At 41.5% G+C, this 20,360-nt stretch overlaps 2 protein-coding genes across 4 annotated transcripts in view; one reads left to right on the forward strand and one right to left on the reverse strand.

Annotated features, from left to right (window-relative positions):
• LOC134218219 (vigilin-like) overlaps nt 1–19,445 on the reverse strand; it is a 30,076-nt gene extending 10,631 nt beyond the window's left edge. Inside the window, exons 1-2 of the mRNA XM_062697140.1 lie at nt 19,343–19,445; nt 7,901–7,953 (exon numbers count right to left, since the gene is read on the reverse strand). Of these exons, the coding sequence (XP_062553124.1) occupies nt 7,901–7,953; nt 19,343–19,445 (156 nt within the window). The remainder of the gene's footprint in view (nt 1–7,900; nt 7,954–19,342) is intronic.
• The window catches only part of LOC134204124 (hornerin), a 105,541-nt gene that overhangs the window by 50,173 nt on the left and 35,008 nt on the right, over nt 1–20,360 (forward strand). The gene's annotated exons all lie outside the window — the stretch shown is intronic.

Genomic DNA, 20,360 nt, shown 5'->3' on the forward strand with positions numbered 1-20,360 from the left:
GAATGGACTGTCATGGGACGGAATAAATAATTAGGAAATTTACAAATAGGCGGCGCTAGTGTACTTGCAAGTTTCTTGCATGTTTGTAATATTGCTTTAGCTTGAGATCCCTCATACCTACACCCAAGTTGTATTCGGCAACATTGTTCAGGATGTCCAGGACTACAAAACGGTGCTCAATATAATGAGCACTTCTTCCAAGATGCGGCGCTAGTGAGCTGTTATATTTGAGTATATTGTTCCATGTGAGATCTGATGTATTTTGGTTTGTAGCATTTTTGACAAACATGAATGTTGTGGTAGAGTCCATCAAAAGTTTTCTTTGTATTCAACATTCCAGCGATGCTGGAATAATATAATGTGTTCACAGAATATGTTTTAGGTCATCCAAGAAAACCCTGGAATTAAGGCCTTTGGGTCTACATGCATACCAAAGATCTACATGTAACCAAAGATCAGCCAATTTTCCGCCTATTAGTAAAATTCCCAATTATTACCTCCGTCACAAGACAGTCCATTCCCACTAGACGACCTTTGATCAAGACGTCATTTTAACGAATTTTAAATTGTGCGATAAGAATATTTACACTGAGGAGAATTCTATATATCGGAATATCTTGAGTAGTCTAAAATAATGAATTCAAATATACCACCACCTGTCGGCCAATTTCTAAACTTATCAACGCCTCATGCCGAAGCACACGCCTTCCTGCATAACATTTTTTTAAAAATGTGCAGTTCAAAATGGGTATGATTTTCGAATATAACTAAAATATTCATGAAAAATCACTGTTTTTGTACCCTTGTTCACCAAAACCCCTCCCAGCGATGTACCCGCCCACGAATCTTCAATTCGTCAATTTTTGATAATGATCTGAAAGATGATTAAATTATCTTTCGAAACAGCCCCAAAAATCCAAAACCGGCCGGATATTAAAAAAGTTATAGCAATTTCAATTTGGGGTCAATATGACCCCAGAGCACAGACAACGTAAGTTTTTTTGAGCACAGGCAGAAGGTTGAGTGGTGGAATTAAATGGGATTGTACAAAACAAACTCTTCTTATGACAAGCTTATTTGAAGACTCACTTCCATGTATGATATACACTTTTAACTACATATTTTGCGATTTTCGTACCTTAAACGAGGGATCCAGAGCTTAAGCTATCTTGTCCGCTGTAAGAACATAAGTTCTACCTTGATCGTGTCCACTTTGGTTGCTGAAACTCAGAACTCGAAAGTGACAACTGAGTGGCGAAGGAGTGTTGCAAGGGGTTGTGACGCTGCAACTCAAAATAAGCGACCCCGTGCTCAAGGTTCCCAAACCACAATTTTCCAATTGAGCAGCCAGGGGTTTACCCCCTTTGTAAGGCCACCATCCTCAGAGTCATTGTTCAGCCGATTACATTCACCGGTACGCGATTAACATCACTTCAAATGGCTTCATGCCAACAGAATTAAACGGCCCTTTTTTGCTAGAAGAAAGAATGTGTTCGGAGGTGTAGTACGTTTTCTCATATACCATCATATATTGTTTGAGTGGAGTTCTCAAAATCCTGCACTCGTCAATTCAACTCAGAATCTTGCAAGAAAATTAAACTTTTCACGGACCCCAGCCAAACCGATGAAGACGCCACCATGATGAAATATTCCGTCTGCGAACACTTTTATTGCAGCGTATCTCTCCGACAAACTGAGCATTTTAAATCACTAACAGCAACAAAATCAAAGTCAGGAATTTGTAAGAAAATGTTATTTTCAAAAACGACAGCCAACTATTATATTCGGAAGAAAGTAAAAGGGCTGTACTGTAACTTTAGCAAATTCATGGCATACAGTGAAATTTTCTTTGTGACTGAAATCAATACTTTGTGACTGAAATTTGATGGCGTCAGTATCAGTCCGAGCGACGGTCATCGACAAGTCCTCGTCAAGGCTGGGGCAGGCGTAGGCACCGCGTCGGCAAGTCCCTCTCTGTGGTTAGCGAATAGGTCCTATCGCAGAGAGATCAATTTGGGGTGCACGCGGCATAATCATTCTTGATACCAGCCGTGCAGAGGGAAGCAGGTGCGAAGTCGACCCTTCCCACCTTCCGAGGACATAGGGCATGATAGGCCACCTGGAAAGCCGGCAATGCGCTGGCACGATACCATGGTGTTCTTTTAAAAAAGCGAGTCACGATGTTCGGTGCTGCAAGGACACGCAGCTAACCTCGAGGGTGCGTTGTGCACTGGCCCCCCTTTGAAGCATTACTTTCTGGTTGTACCGAAGGGACTATAGGCTTGGCGGCAATGGAAACGTTTTAGCGGGTCGGGGATGTAGTCCTGCCTCCCTCCCTCCCTCGTTTGCTGTTGGAGGTGGTCCCTAACTCCGCACTTCCTGGACAACCCAGGATGTCTGTTGAGCAGATTCCCCCTCCATTGCTTAGGAAGAAAAAAAAAGAGCATGTAGGGTGTGTTAGAGGGTGCGATAGAGCGAGCACCCAAGTAAGACTCGCGTGGGACGGGTCCCTGTGTGAGCGAGAATGAGCGAGTACGTTAAGTACTGCCATCCCCTAGAAGTAGTACTGGGAGGTAGTTCCTGGGGGAAACGATGACCCAAGGGAGTTTAGTCGGTATTACCGGTACGCTCGAGTCCGACACTCCAGCACACTTCCGTGTGGTAGTTTGGCAACTACAATGCAGGCGTGCTGGGTTAGTGTGTAAATGCATTCTCCCTTGTAAAAAAAAAGAGAACCCGAAAGAGGTTATTGGCTTCGTGGAAGGCCGCGTACAATATTACTTTTTGCAGTTGAAGAGGACCTGAGGGCACTCAAGAAGCGATTGGCCCAGGATCGAGTAAAGTGGAGAAGGTTACTCCATTCGGCGTAGTTTTATCGAAAAGCCCATCAAGTATCAAATCATATCTTTTGATTAGTATAGCCATGATGGGATGCTAACGGTTTATCCAGATGTAGATGACTGCCAACGGTATAAACTCCAGAACAATTTGGAGTGCCTGAAACATTTGCGCAGGGCAAAACTTTCCTTCCAGTTTCACAGTAGCTGGGCAACCAGTGGAGAATGTTGAAAGCTTCTAATATCTTGGTAGCCAAATGGCGTCAGACGACGGTACCAAGATCGACATAAGCGCACGGATCAAGAAAGCAAGGGCTGCCTTTGCGAGTTTAAGAAATATCTGGAAAAACAGGCAGATAAGTGAAAGCACCAAAATACGAATTTTCAACTCTAACGTGAAATCTTCGAAAACGACAGCCAACTATTATATTCGGAAGAAAGTAAAAGGGCTGTACTGCTACTGTAGCAAATTCATGGCATACAGTGAAATTTTCTCGAAATACTTTGTGACTGAAATTTGATGGCGTCAGTATCGATCCGAGCGGCGGCCGTCGGTAAGTGGATGACAAGAATTAAATATGATTGCGTCGAAAAGTGAAATTTGCCCGCAAGATTCTGACTTTGGTTTTGTTGCCATTAGTGATTGGAAATGCGTATTATTGAAAATAAATTGGACTATTGAAAATAATTGGTTGGTAACAGGATTTTATACATGAGAGAGTTGATCCGAGATGAATTCTTTTCCAAATACAAAACAAAATCGCTTGTCGATGGTAAAGTCTGTAGCTTTTCAGAACCTAATATTTACATGACGCTACAATTATCATTCAACCAAAAGGTTTTTCGTAGTTTACGTCGGGCGGTCCTGTCTTGTATACAACCCTTCTGATTTTTTGTGTGCATAAAAGATACAAGCGCATATCAAACCCTCTAATATACAGGTATATGCGTCACTTTTGAGTTGATCAAGAGGTACCAGGGGTGTCCGGCGAACCAGAAGCAATCGTTACCCAATGGGCAGCATGCTTATGATGACGCAGTCAAAGGCAGATGGACCCACGAAAAGACTCCAAATGCGTCCAGTTAGATCAACAGGACGACGTTAAGTAAATTTCTTCCTGACACAGGTGTTGTCTGAACATGGATGTTTCAAAACATATTTGAAAAAATTCAAGTTTAGGGTCTCCGGACTGTCGGGATAACATAGGCGTCGAATGATATTTGGTAACATCATTATTTATGAATTAAATTTGGGCAGCTTATGTGCAACGAACGAAGAAATATTTCTTTTGCATTTCTTCCACGAAACTTTTCCTTCGATTTTTGCACAATAGATCCATATGTTGTATTCATATATTAGATTTGTCATTTCAAAATACATCTTCGACTATTGGGTCATCCTCAGCACTATATAAAGAATGATATCTGATTGAGTTTCTCGGATTCAACCCACATTTCGTCAGCAACAGTCGCAGTCGGTCTGACTGTAATGGCCAATGTGTAAATGCAGACAGACAAACATACTGCAGAAGCAACAATTATCGCGAGCGCAACGGAAGAAAAGTTGAATGCAGTCCTTCTCTGTCATAGACAGCAGGTTCATTTATGCACAGTTCCAAATAAAGTATATCCGTCCCCGACCTTGATTACCCAATTAAACGGTTTGGTTATGTGTTAATTACTAGAATTTTTCAAACACTAACCTTAAAGTAAAAATCAAATATATCGGCTAAGTAACAAAGCTCGAGGTTGGCAATAGGTATGTTGTCCAAATGGATCTTCTCCGTATGTACACAGAGAACATGATTTCCACTTATTCATCCGAACATTGCCTCTTCATCCAGACATGAGGGTGGAATTCAATAGAGATCTGCTGGGCGTATTGTATAGGTTCGCATACGACATGTGTGTGACATTGTCTGACGGTCTGGGATTAGACATGTGGCCATCTAATAATTTTCAACAGCAAACGTATATAACAGCAGTTTATAATAGGATAATACGATGAGAGTATTGCGAATTATTCCAACGTCTGTTAAATCGAATTCAACATTTGAAAATGTCGCATTGTAATCTTAGTTTATCACTTACTAGCAGTGGATCCTAGAATAGCACTTACTAGAATATTATATTGTTATTTAATAGGTTTAATTTTATGACAAGTAAGTAATTATTTGAAATATTTAAGTTGCTTTGAAAACATAACGCGACCATGATTGTAGTTACATTAGTGGAAGAGAGAGTAAAAAATCCCTTACAAATGTTTATCTTAATAAACTTCATTGATTTACCAGATTCCACCAAATGTATGTATGTAATAGTTTCAAATAATCACCGACACCATCTCACTCCGTTGGTTTTCTCATAGTTTACGATTTGTCAAACAAGTTTCCGACTTTCTGTCGCCCCTCCACTGATCGTCAGATATTAATTAATCCACCACCATCTAGTCTTTTACAACCCATGACTGCACAGTGCTTGCTGTTGCTATATTGTTATTACTTATTATTATTATGACCGCGAATCGTTTGATAATAGTCTTGCACGCTCGCTCCTCAATTCCACTGCGCACGCAGTTAATAATATTCGGTTGAGTTGGGTCCGGGGAAACACAGCAAACTGTGTGCCGAATCCAGACGGTTTATGTTCGAAGCGAAATGCGTACGCCGATTAATAAATATACTGTCTCGGTTATTGTAGCTGTCTGACTCTGGCGGACAGCAACAACGATGCTGCATGGTAATTAATCTACGTTAAAGGGTTCTGTGCGTGGAGCACGGCCTGGGCGCTGGTTACTGTGCCTCCAATATTTATGCCTATATCTATCTGAGAAAACTGATTCGTTTGCATGGCGTGAAACAATAAAACAGTGAACCAGTTTGGAACTACGAGGGCTCCATTCCATTCAGTTGTAAGTAGATATGATGTAAAAATGTTGTCAATGCAATTTGTAGAAACAGATTTTGTATTATGGGAAATGATACAGTTCTCATCTAACACTCCCTTATTTATGAACTAATCAGACAAAACTCTCGTTGATGAAAAATGAAAAAAAAAATCATTATTCTTTTTTGCAATTTGATCATCACGGGATATGCTCTCTTATAGTCGGTTGTGGTTTCAAGACTGTTTAGAAGGTGGAAGGTAAAAGACCTATACCAGTTTTATTGGTAAACGCTTTACTAAGCCGCGTATATTTGACCCTATTTCAATTATGGACATATTTAGACGTTCAGTGGTCATTGGTAGGAAAGTTGAAGAAATTGTGCAAAAACATGCATACCAGAAATAATGGCTTCGCTTGTCAAGAGGCTACTTAGTGGTATCATTATGGCTGTATAATGCTAACTCTTATTGTTTGTGCTTTCGATGATGACTTTCGATTTCAGTCCTAAGTAGCCACTCAATTTACTTGCACAATGTCGACCACCGTTGGGGTGAATAAGGGTGAGATAGATGTCATGAAGAATGGACAATTTGAGTGTTGAAATGGAAGTGCGTTAAAGAAATTAAAATGAATGAAATAGATTTTTAATCAAAGAAAATGTAAAAACTGAATTTAATCAAAACAGTATCGTGATACTGTGATTCGTCGACTTTTGATCATTTGTCCGTCTTACGCTTACCTCCCCTATTCCTGGCGTACTCAGGTCGATAGTATGCATTGCTCAATTACTCAATGCAAACGTTGATCGTTGTTATCCCTCGGTAGCTGACCAAAACAAGATTAGTGAAATTTTACACACAATTACGGCACACGCGGATGCGTTCGCTGGCCAATAATGGCCAGTCTTCACTGCCATTTCGCGAACCCCCCTTTTGTTCGCCCATCGAGGGAAGTGTGTTTTACGTCGGTACGTGCGTGTAGCACTCGACTCGTGTAAGAAGTGATTATCCAGCCTAGCCTCTCTAAAACCCGACTGAAGTAACCGTTTGATCACGACGACGGTGAAACGACCCCGGTTGCACCGATTTCACTTTCATCGCGCGTAACTAATCAGCCAGCCTTAGCGAAACAGGAAGGCGATGTACCGACTGCCGAGCCTCCGAGGGTAGACCCTGAGTAAATCTTTGTTTGTCTGTTTTGCCGTCCATCGAATGGAGATGGGAGTTGTCTTACACTTCCAGTTGATTTACTAGTTTATCGGTGACGGACGGTGGCGATGGTGTAATTTCCGCTGCAAGACATCATCACATCATTATCGTCGGCATATGTAATGTGAGCTGATATATTGGGATGGCCAACGACGATCGATGTTGTCATCTCAGTCTTTGACTTTAGTAATAGTTCTACGTTAACTCGATTTTCGTTAACCTTTTTTTCCAATACATATAACTGTTTCGGTGTGCTTGGATTCTCCGGCGTTTATGGAAACAACAATTTAGCTAATTTTCTGGACTGTTGTAAAACTCATAAAATCAGAACAGTCATGATTGTTTCTCCAATATATTACCGACGTCGGGGGTGACAATGGGTCTCTGTTTCAACTACTTAGAATGCTTGTAGAATGGATTGAATGTATCTGAGGGCAAGCAGACTAAATTATAAGAGACTTTTTTGAACGATTTTGCTCTACGACCTCCAGGCTGTCGGTGAGAACGATGACTCATTCTCACCCCCCAGACCCATTGTCACCCCCGACGACGGTAATATATTGGAGAAACAATCATGTCTGTTCTGATTTTGTGAGTTTTTTTTTAAAGTTCTGTTTTTTCTTCAACTGTCAAAAACTGTAACCAACTGACGGTGGTGACAAAATCGAGGTGGTAGAAGAGTTTGTATACTTGGGCTCACTGGTGACTGCCGAAAATGATACCAGCAGAGAAATTTGGAGACGCATAGTGGCTGGAAATCGTACGTACTTTGGACTCCGCAAAAATAGAGTTCGCTGCCGTACCAAACTGACTATCTACAAAACGCTCATTAGACCGGTAGTCATCTACGGACTCGTGGAGGACCAACACGCACTTGGAGTATTCGAAAGGAAAATGCTGCGTATCATGGTAGGGTGCCGATGGCGGACGATACATGGAGGAGGCGAATGAACCACGAAATGCATTACCTGCTTGGAGAACCATCCATAGTTCACAGCGCGGAAATCGGCCGACTGCGTAGCTAAAATGTCGAACAGTAATTCGGTGTAAATGGTTCTAAACAACGATCCGACGACGGGCAGAAAAAAGGTGAGGTGCCCAGCGGGCAAGGTGGATCGATTATGTAGAAGATGACTTCCGGACCCTCCGCAGGCTGCGTGGTTGGCAACGTGCAGCCATAGACCGAGCCGAATGGAGAAGACTCTTATGTACTGCACAGGCCACTAAATAAATACATTTGTACTTTTAAGGTTTTTGTTACTTTGTTTAGAGTTATCTGCTTAATGAGTAATATTTGTGATTTCCATAATGGAAGTTGAATAAAACTTTAAGTAATTTAAAACTGTTCACTAATGTTTATTTTTTTAATCTAATTTCAGGTATGTTTAAATCGCCATTCTTGTGAAATCTGATTGGAAAATGTTAAACAATAATGGTAAGATATAAAACTCACAAATTTATTCATTTAATGCCTTTCTCGATTATTGATATCCCAAGATTCCGGCAAAACACGGCAGTCGCCCTGGCAATTTGAAATGGAACCTTGATCCCTTTAAGATTATTCAAAATCTCATTCCGAGAACCAGAAAGCTTGGCAACAGATACCATAATTTACGGAATCCTTTGATTTTTCGCATGAATCGAATCACCTGGGCTAGAGGTAGATTCAATTTGCTCAATTGTCATTCAGGAATTTCTCTTTATATTCTTCATGAATATCTCTGAATATTTCTTCAGGAATTCAACCGGATATTAATTCAGGAATTCATCCGGATTCCGGATATATAATATATAATTCCTTCAGGAATTCATCCAAATAATTCCTCGGCAATTTCGCCAGGAATTTTTCCGGATATTTATCCAAGATATCCTCCGGATGTTCCTCCAGGAATTCCTACAGATATTCCTCTAGGACAGCGGTTCTCAACCTTTTTATTGAGAGGTACCCCTTCATGTTTTGTATTCATTGAGGTACCCCCTATTTTAATAACCGTAACTCATAAGATTATCTTGAAAGAATGCTTTCGAACCTATTGAAAAGAGACTTTTGAGCATCTTGAAATGAAGTTTCTTTTCCATTTGAAAGTAGGCTTCCAAGCCTTTTGAAAGAATAATTCAGAGCCCCTCAAAAGGGAGTTTCCGAGGCTTCCAAAAAAAGGCTTCCAAGCCACAATAAAGGGGTCATTCGAGCCTCTTGAAAGGAGGCTTTGAGGATCTTGAAATGATGTTGCTGAGCCGTTTGAAAGTTGACTTCTTGAAAGAAGAATTCCGAGCCACTCGAAAGTAAAATTCCGAGCCACTTGGAAGGGGGCTTCTGAGCATCTTGAAATCGGGCTTCCGACCCCTTTGAAAAGCGGCTTCCGAACCGACTCGTGATGGTTGGCTGAAAAGATTTCGAGCCCCTCGAATGGAGGATTCTGAGTCCCTTAAAAGGGGGCTTCCGAGCCTCACGAAAAAGGGTCTTTAAAGCCTCTTGAAATGAGGCTTTAAAGACCCTTAGGCATCCAAGCTTCTCCAAGGAAGAATTCCGAGCCCCTCGAAAGGAAGTTTCCGAACCACTTGAAAGGAGGTTTCCGAGTCTCTTGAAAGTGGGCTTCTGAGCCCCTTGAAAAGCGGGCTTCCGAGCTTCCTGAAACTAGGTTCCCGACCATTTTGAAAATCGGCTTCCGAACCACTTGTGGTGATTGACTGAAAGAATTTGGAGCCACTCTAAAGGAGGTTTCCAAGCCTCTTGAAGGGGTCTTGGAATGAGGATTTTGAACCGCGTAGAAAAAGGCTTCCAACATTTTTTTTTTTGATAAAAGCCTTTATCCTAATCTTCAAATTTAATATTTCAATTATTTTGCTTGGAAGGATGCTTTCAAACCGCGTAGAAGAAGGCTACCAAGAGTTTTTTCTTGAAAAAAAAGGCTTATGTCTCATGTCTTATGCTTCTGAACCTTAAAATTTAATATTATAGTCAAGAAGTATATTCTATACATTTTTCATAATTTTGTTTCGATTAAGTAGATTGTTTTTGAAGATTTCTTTGATCTTTTGTCCCACAGCCCTGCATATACTGTGTTGGCTCTATTGTGTTCAATTCAAATTCTTGGAATATAAATTTATACAATTATTAAAACTTTACCAATACTTTTTTAAATTAGAATTGTAATACGCCATTACGCAATTTCGACCGAGGTACCTCCTGGGGTCAGCGAAGGTACCCCCGGAGGTACATGTACCCCAGGTTGAGAACCGCTGCTCTAGGACTTCCTCCAGATAGTCCTCCAGAAATTCCTCCGGATATTCTACCAGGAATTCCTTTGGATATTCCTCCAGGATTTCTGGAGAATGTCCACTGGAATTCCGGAAGGAATATCCGGATGAAATTCTGAAGGAATATGTGGGGGAATTTCTGATGATATAAACGAAGAGTTTCTGGAGGAATGTCCAGAGGTATTCCAGGAGGAATATCCGGAGGAATTTTTCGCTAAATACCCGGAGGCATTTCTGGACAAATGTCTGGAGGAATTCTTGGACGAATATCCGGAGGAATTCTTTGACGAAAATCTGGAAGAATTCCTGGAGGAATATCCGGACGAATTTCTGGAAGAATTCCTGTTGGAATTTCCGGAAGAATTTCTGGAAAATATCCGATGGAATTCCTGGTAGAATATCCGAAAAATTCCTGGAGGAATTCCTCGAGGAATATCCGGAGAAATTTCTGGAGGAATGTACAATGGAATACCTGGAAGATTATCTGAAAAGGGTTGTATGACATTCGCCAGAAAGTCATTTGCTAGAATGCTTTTTGCCAGAATGGACCATTCCCCAGAAAGCCGTTTGCCAGAATGCACCATTCCCCAGAACTGGTCATCTTCTATTTTCCATGCACGCGTTGGACCAATTTGCGCAATAATTTATAACGCCATGAACTTTTGGCATAACTGTGAACAGCGTTAAAAGGGGGGCAACGGACATTTTCCATATTTTTTGTTGTTGTTTTCTAGTGAGGAATAAAACACCACACCGGTCTATAATAGAATTGAAAAGACGTTATTCTTTCGAAGAAAGCATATATAAGCCGGGAATAGCCGCTTGTCCGAACTAAGGCAATGGCGGTTGTGATCCTTTCTTTCAAATAGGTGTTTGCCCAGATTAAGGCAATGGCGAATTTCATCCCTTTTTTCAAAAAAATAGGCGCTTGCCCGGATTAAAGTAATGGTGGATATGATCCCTTCTTCAAAAGAAGGCGCTTTCCCGGCTAAAGGCAATGGTGGATGTAATTCCTTCTTTAAAAGTAGGTGCTTGCCCGGATTAAGACAATGGTGGATGTGATCCCTTCTTTAAAAATAGACGTTTGCCACAAATGAAGCAATGGTGGATGTGATCCCTTCTTTAAAAGTAGGCACTTACCCGGATTAAGACGATGGTGGATGTAATTCATTCTTTAAAAGGATGTACTTGCCCGGATTAAGGCAATGGTGGTGTGTGATCCCATCTTTAAAAGAAGACGCTTGCCCTGATTAAGGCAATGGTGAATGAGATCACTTCTTTAAAAGCAGGCGCTTGCACAGATTAAGGCAATGGTGGATGGGATCCCTTCTTTAAAAGTAGGCGCATGCCGGGAATCAAGTAATGGTGGATATGATTCAAAAGATGGCGCTTGCCCGTATTAACACTATGGTGGATGTAATTCATTTTTTTAAAGGAGGCGCTTGCCCGGATTAAGGCAATGGTGGATGTGATCCCTTCTTTGAAAATAGGCGTTTGCCAGAAATGAAGCAATGGTGAATATGATCCATTTTTTAAGACGGTAAATTCTTCTCCGATATCACGAACGTACGCACTTACCGCAGTGCGAATCCGACCACTACCTCGTTGCAGTATGTATGCGCTCAAAACTCTCGACGGTGTAAAACACGCGTCGGAGTCGTCCGTCATGCGCTAAACATTGGGCGGCTACAAGACGGTAGACTAGCCCAAGACTACGCGCAGCAGCTGGAAGTGGCACTCCCAACGGAACAGAAGCTAGGCGCAGCATTTCTTGAAGTTGGCTGGAGAGATATTCGACCCGCCATTGGAAGCACCGCAGCCGCTGCATTATGAACGGTGGCTCCGGAGGAGAAGAACGCAGCATGGGCGAGATTGCTGACAAGCCCCCAAGGGCGAAAGAGGCACAATACAAACGGGCGCGGAACAGACAAAACTCGATTTTTCAGAGGAAAAGTGCCAGCAGGAAGATCGAGACCGTGAAGAGACTGTACCGCGCTAATAACACACGAAAGTTCTATGAGAAATTTAACCGGTCACGTAAGAGCCACGTGCCACAGCCCGATATGTGTAAGGACATAAACGGGAACCTTCTTGCAAACGAGCGTTAGATGATCCAAAGGTGGCGGCAGCAACACGAAGAGCACCTGAATGGCGATATGGCAGACAACGGTGGCGGTATGGTAATGAACCTAGGAGCACGCGCGTAGGACATGCGACTTACCAAGGTAAGTTACCAAGGTTTGGGAGGATGAGGTTCTGCCGCAGGAGTGGATGGGAGGTGTCGTGTGTCCCATCTACAAAAAGGGCGATAAGCTGGATTGTAGCAACCACCGCGCAATCACATTGCTGAACCCCGCCTACAAGGTACTCTCCCAAATTTTATGCCGCCAACTAACACCAATTGCAAGACGTGGGGCAGTACCAGGCTGGATTTATGGGTGAACGCTCTACCACAGACTAGGGGCATTCTCGAGTCCCTTCGAAACGCGTAGAGAGGGTTACGGCAAAGTGATGGTCTTTCGTGTCTTCTATTCAACATCGCTTTGGAAGGAGTAATATGAAAGGCAGGGATTGACACGAGTGGTACGATTTTCACGAAGTTCGTCCAGTTATTTGGTTTCGCCGACGACACTGATAGCATTACTTTGAGAGGATGGAGGAAGCCTACATCAGACTGAAAAGCGAAGCTAAACGGATTGGACTAGTCATCAACATGTCGAAAACCAAGTACATGAAAGGAAGAGGCTCAAGAGAGGTCAATGTAAGCCACACACCACGAGTTTCTATCGGTGGTGACTAAATCGAGGTGGATGCTGAATTCGTGTACTTGGGCTCACTGGAATTCCGAAGGAATTCTTGGACGAATATCCTGGCGAATTCCTTGACGAATATCCGAGGAATTTCTGAAAGAATATCCAGTGGAGTTCTTTGTTGAATATCCAGGGGAATTCTTGGAGGAATATCCTGAAGAATTTCTGGAGGAATATCCGGAAGAGTTCCTGAAGGAATATCCGGAGAAATTTCTAGAAGAATATCCGAAGGATTTCTTGAACGAATTTTTGGACGAATTCCTGGAGGAATATTTAGAGTCATATTCGGAGGAATTCCGAGAGAAGTATCCGTAGTAACTTCTAGAGGAATATCCGAAGGAATTCCTGGACAAACATCCGGCTATAGCTGCAGGAATATCAGGAAATATTTATTCGGTTTGTCTCATTTGTTTTATTTGTCTCGTCCCATTCCTATATTTGAATTAAATTAATATATTTGGTAACTTCGTGTTTGCAAATGTGAATTCGCTATATTCTAGTTTAACGCTAATTGATCGCTCTCATCGCTCCTTACCTGCCGTGTGCCACGAGAAAATATGATGTTGGCTGCTCGGCCAAAATGGATTTTTTTGTATGGAATTTGGTAGACAACCAAGTAGTAAAAAGACTTTCGTTTAATATTTTATGCAGTAACATATACTTTTTATTACACCAAAATAATCGTTGGAAAATTTCAAAACTTTTGTCAGTTGAATTTTGCAAAATTCGGTTCCTTTATGCCTTAAATCATTGAAGAGAGGTACTGAGAAGCAAACATTTCAGTTGTACAATAGTTCAGTATTTAGAGCTTAATGCAAATTTGGGAAATAGTAGGTCCACGAAATTTCAACATTCCTTGATAGATTTCTAAGAGATTGTCAGCTGGGATAAACGAAATTCAGTTACAGACATTTCAGTTTGAAAATAGCACTCTACCACGAGTGAGCTACCCTCAGACGCAGACCTTAAATTTTCTCATAGATAAAATTTAATGGAGTGGATTATAAAACGCAATTCAATCATCCGGATCTACTAAAAACTTTGACAGATTTGTGCTTTGTGTAAAGGTAAGGTACCGTAATGCCAAACGCAAGGAAAATCTCCAAACAGAACTCATAAAAAGAAACGAAAATATGTTCGGAGTGGCCACTGAATCGAGTAAACCGGGAATTTGGTAGAACCGAAAAAAACTCGAAAGCATAATGTATCTTAATGCCAATTTTCTTTGATATTACGTCGTTCTGTATGCAGCCACTTTTAAAGTGAGTGAAACTCGCCTTCGATTTCACTCGGCTAACGGTCACGACTGTCAATTTCAGAATATCGTTCAGTTTTGTAGGTCGAACGTTAGAACATATCTATGCGTTAGACGCTGGAAACGATCATCTATATACATAAAAATGAATTTCTGTCTGTCTGAACCTCATAGACTCGGAAACTACTGAACCAATCAGCGTGAAAATTGGTATGCAGAGATTTTTGGAAGGTTCTTAAGATGGTTCGAGACCTCTCCCCGCTTTGGAAAGGAGGGCTACCATACAAATGAAACACTAATTTATTCATAACTCGAGATCTAATCAGAGAATAAATCAATTTTAGGCGGAACGAAGTTCGTCGGGTCTGCTAGTTTTAGAGTAAAAATAAGTATCAGTATCAGATTAAGTATCGGGCAATTTTTGATGCCTTTCTCGTATACAAAATACGTATACCTATATGTAAAGGCTATATGTTCGCTCCAAAAACGAACTTTTTATAGGAGGCCCGAAGACCCAAAGTATTATACACCGATCGGCTCAGCTCAACGAATTGAGGTGATGTCTGTGTGTGTATGTCTGTGGACTTATCCTCAACCGATTTCCTCGCAACAAGTTGCATCCGACGCAGAATCCTGTCTTATTGTTTTCTATTGGAAATTGGCTAGATCGTATTATGGGCATGGAATGGTCATTAGGCCGAATGGCCATTAGACCGAATGAGAACTGGGGAGTGAGAAGCGAGTAGTGCGAAGAGAAGAAGAAGCAGAATGGAAGAAGAAAAACAGGAAGAAGAGGGAGAAATTAGAAGGAAGAAGGAAGATGGAAGACGGAAGAATGAAGAAGGATGAAGGAAGAAAGAAGAAGGAAAAAAGAAGGAAGAAAAAAGAAAGAAGAAGGAAGAAGAAATGAAGAATAAGGAATAAGGAAGAAGGGAGAAAAAAGCGAAGAAGGAAAAATGAAGAAGAAAGAAGGAATAATTGAGAAAGAAGAAGAAAAAAGAAAGAAAAAAGAGAAAAAAAAAGGAGCAACAGAAAGAAAGAAAAGAACGAAGGATAAACTAAAAGGGGAGAAGGAAGAAAAAAAGAAGAAGAAGAAAGTAGAATGAAGAAAAAAGGGAAAAGAAGAAAAAAGAAAGAAGGAAAAAAGAAGGAAAAGGAACAAGGAAAAGGAAGAAGGAAGGAGAATGCAGAAAGAAGAAGGAAGAAGGGAGAAAGGGGAAGGAATAAGTAACAACGAAGCTCAAAAGTTATGGCCAAAATACTATTTTTATAACACGAAAAAGCTCCATCACCGCTAGGTGGATTTATCTGTTTTCTTTTTAATCTAACGATCTATATGAAAATCATCATGCTCATTATTTATTTCATCGTTTCATCGCAGTGTCAGAAGACACTAAACGCACCATTTATGCTTCGATGTGAAAGTAATTACCATAATAATGGTATAGTCATACGGATACATAGACCTAGCAATTTTGAGGCTCGTGCTCTTGAAAACCACCCACGGGCTGCCTAGACCCCGAAAACACGAAACCGTCTTCCATCCAACTGCAAGAGTCTTTTCCGAAGGCACTTCTACTCACTGCTACCAGATAGATAGATGTGGCAATCGAGTGGCCGTGAATTAGGTTCGCTTGCATGTTCGTCAAAGTGGCGCGGCGGCCCGAATGATGGTGTGTCTTCTGAGTGGTGAGACCCCCGGCACATTGGGACCTACTATCAGACAAAATTGATCGAAACCCATTGTGTTAGATGTAGCGATGGTAAAATGATATTTGAAAATTAGTCATCAATAGACTGGGTCCGATTAAAACACATCGGAAATCTTCAAATCCTCTCAAAAATTTGTTTGCTTAAATAGGATACTTAAAGCTAATTCCAGCCGAGTGTAACACAGAATCTGCTTTTAATATCTGAGGTTAGTCTCAAAATCTATATTACAAATATCTAATTTAAATGCGCTGTTGATGGTAAAATATTCGTAATAATGGAGACCTAGTGCATCAAGATTTTAAAACGTTATTACACAGCCATATTTTGTCCATTTGGTCTCAATATGCGACGCTGGTGCACTACACTACGATTGCGCTCCATTTTGTTTGCCTGCTCTCGTTATTCAGTTTCGTTGGTTAGTTCGCGTGATACCAATGTTTATAAAGTGCATCCGTTTTAAACGGTGAGTTAACCTTGAGAGATGAGTCGTATACCTTGTCCACGGAAAAGGCTACACGAGAAGAAGTAGAGGGTGTCAGTGGTTGTTTGCTGTAGCTCTAATCAGTGCCAGCCAGCAAGAACCAACATCGCGCGCGCATCCACCATGAAACTAGGTCAGACTTTTCTCGGTTGTTGGCGTCGCTTGGTTGTTGACCAGGTCGATTCAATTGCCATGGGCTCACATAGCAATGCATACATGCAAGCGAGTACCCTGAAATTCGGTTCCACTTGGTCGGTGGCTGGGTGTTCCGTAGCCCTCCTATCTGTGTGTAAACATCTTCCTGCTTCACTCTGCATTTGCAAATCCTCACGGCCGTTGCTCTGACTGGTCGCTACTTTCGAGAGTTTACTTTGCAGGTCAATGTCAGTTTCTCTCATGTGCAAAGATTTTCTGAATAAATCTTAAAAATAATCTATAGGTATATACCAAGCTATGTAGTCAGCGACGTGGCAAAATTGTCAATTACAGTTGCTAATTAAAAAGGTTTGAATTTATATTTAGTATTTTTTTATCATAAAAGGGTCATATTTGACACATCGCACGAACGCGTTCGAACGGATCAATTTATGTGATCAACAGATTCTTTCAGTAATCAGTACCAGCAGTTGAAACAGAAATCATTTTTTAATGCATTGTACCGAAAAAATATCATTTAAAATTATGAATATTAATGAAGGACTTTTGGTCCGTCGATGGTGTTGAATCGAATTGACGATTAATTGAACCGACGGTCACTAACAGCAGTGATGCAGTAAACAGAGGACTTGTATGGTCTGCTACAGCACTGCTCGCATAAACATTCGATCATATTTTTCAGATGTCCTCAATTTCTACGTCACGCGATAATTTTATTTATAAAAACAATATTCACTCACCATATCCAAAAACAACCTCGGAAAAATTGACAACATCTGTTTTAGTATAATTTTATGCTGATTGCTTGTCGAGACTTGCACAACAAAGGATGGAAAATGTAATGACCAGTCTGTTACCTTGCGTCCATCATCACCAACATCACCGCGCAGTGATTGGTCACGCTCGGTCACGGACGGAATGCCATCGAAAACCAAAACCGAAAACCGTTTCCGCTAAATGATGAGCAGCAGATCGGAAATACAAGGCAAAGAACAACCGACTCGGTCTCGGTGAGTCAGCGCAGCGGCAATCGAGCGCGAGTGGCTGCCGGTTGAACGATTATCGTTTATTATTAATGCTATCACTTTTCAAGCAATTTGCTCTCATCTGTTCCGATAGAAATTCGGACAACATGAGACGAGGGTCTATTTGATGTATATTATTTTTTGTAAACAAACACCGCCACCGTTAAAGAATTGAGCTCTGTTGCTTGCATCATATTTAATCGATGGAATTACGAGCTGAAACTGTTCCCAAGGCATTTCGACATTTTGTTAGTAATAAGTCAGACAATGTAGAGAATTTGACTGAGGTTTAGTTATTTTTTAAAATACTAGCAGACCCGACGAACTTCGTTTCGCCTAAAACTGATTTATTCTCTGATTAGTTTTCGAGTTAGTTAGTTTCATTTGCATGGGAGCACCCCTTTCCAAAGCGGGGACAGGTCTCGAATCGAACCATCTTAAGAACCTTCCTCGGCTCCAAAAACCTCTGCATACAAATTTTCATGCCGATCGGTTCAGTAGTTTTCGATTCTATAAGGTTCAGACAGACAGAAACGTTACTCTATAGTGAATGTGTGGGCTGAGGTTCATAGGTAGGAATATACGAAACGGAAGGTCAGCAACATGTGTTTTTGGATTGATCCACAGCGCGGAACGGGCGAAACACAGAAGGGGTTTAATACATTTTGGCAGGTTATGCAATTATGATGAGACCGGTAATTGGGTCAGTGTGCCCAGTGCCCAATGAACATTTACTACCATTTCAGTAGCCCGCACAGCGCTGTTATTTTGATTTTGGAACCTATTTTTACATACAGTGTTGGCGGTTGGCCTACACTTTGCGCAAAAAATCTGTTCTTTGATTTTACACCATCTAAACGTTTATTTACTCTTTATTCAGTGTAGGTGCTAACTAATAGAAGGTTATTAGAATTTTCAAAATATCATGTCAAACTGTCGAAAAAATGTACGCAAGAAGACCAACTCGAGCGCGCGTCCTGATAATGCACTCCAGTGTATTTTCAGTGCGTGCGATCTTGTGATTTTCATGGTCCAGAAAGTTTTTTTTGAGTCAACGAATACCAAATAGAGGGAAACTTGGAATTTGTTGATCTGCTCAAGGATGATACGTGACAATATTATTCACACCTGATCTTCCTGTGCGAAATCCTGCCAGCTGCCGTCGGAGGGTCGTGCCTGTTATCTCATGTATCCGATTTAGGATAACTTTGCACAGAAGTCAGATCCCCCGTTTCAGGACCTTCACTAAGTCGGCCGAAAAAGTCGCGTATCTCTGCTGAAATCGACTCCGAGAGCCTTGTTGCTTTTCATGCTTCGGATGGCTGCCTCAATCTTGAGGATGGAGAGATGCGGCCTCGTCAAATTGTTGATTCAGTGTTATCTGTTTAGATGTAAACTAAATAAATGAAATGAAATGGCTGCTTTAATCTCTTGCAATGATAATGCTTCGAAGTTGACGCGAGTAATGCATCGCACCCTTGAAGGCTTTTGTCAAGATGTTGATGGTTGGTCGGACGTCGAAACTTGAAGATGTTGTTTGAAGTGCGGTCGCGTCTTTCACCGATTCGGATTCATTCTTGCATATATATCGTAGAGGCGGCGAATATCGCTAGTTGTTGCAGCATTCTCCACTTAGCCGTCCAAGGAGTCCATCCACGCTTGTTTTTTTTTCGTCTGCAAAGCGTTTAACTTCCTTCTCTATGACCGAATACCGTTGACGGGACTCGTACTTGGCTGCTCTGGTTCTTGTCCGATCGTGCACTGGTCGTTGGACAACCGATCCTCCAATTCTACCCATATATGATGGTCGTACATTTCGTGTTGTCCTGAGCAAAACCGAATGTAATGTATTGTTCCATGTCGCTCGTTCGTGGGCTGCCGCTCCTGCACGCCAACCGCACGCGCATCTTCCTCTATTGCACGCAGACATCGAGTGTAGATGTACCCCGGAGCCGACGTCCTCTTCCAGGTTCTCTGCTAAACATGACTTTTTCTGGTCTCTTTTACTGCATACGCACTACATGTCCAGCCCACTGTAATATGCCGTATTTTATCAACCTGCCAGTGTCTGCATTTCGGTTCTCCAATCACCATGTCGTTATTGCCACAGAATTCTGCAAACAGCTCACCGTTTTCCCTAATTTCTCTAAGTCAATGATACACTCATAGTCCATGTTTTTTTTTCATATATGAAACGCATTGCATATGGTCTTCCCATGGTGAACATGCATACTGTTTTCAGTATTTTGTCATTAAAAATACAAAACACAATGGCTTGACGACGGCAAATAGATCAATAGCAACGATGGCACTACGTTATCCAACGTCTACCTTGCAGTTGTGTCTTCTACACATCCCTACTGAATTTTTATTGGCATTACATTCCCCACTGTGATTTTTTGTACGAAACAAAGGACACGAATTGGAACATAGAATGTTTTAACGTTAGCTCAGCAAGATAAGCTGGCACAACTCATCTGCGGGCCACAACAACGCATTAAGCTAAGACGCTTAATAGGACTGAGCAAAGCTTATTGACTAAACTCTGGAGAACACTACCGTCCGGACAGGTATGGTTATACTACAGTTTTCGGGGAAACAACGCTTTCTGGCACCGAGAAGTTGGTTTCCTGCTTAGTGCAAAGACACAGGCGGCGCTCAGCAAGTTCAATTAAATCAATTATGGAAGAATAATCATTGCCAGCTACAGGACACGGGTAAGGAAGTAAA

Source organism: Armigeres subalbatus, chromosome 1 (genome assembly GCF_024139115.2).
Source record: "Armigeres subalbatus isolate Guangzhou_Male chromosome 1, GZ_Asu_2, whole genome shotgun sequence".
Taxonomy (NCBI): Eukaryota; Metazoa; Arthropoda; class Insecta; order Diptera; family Culicidae; genus Armigeres; species Armigeres subalbatus.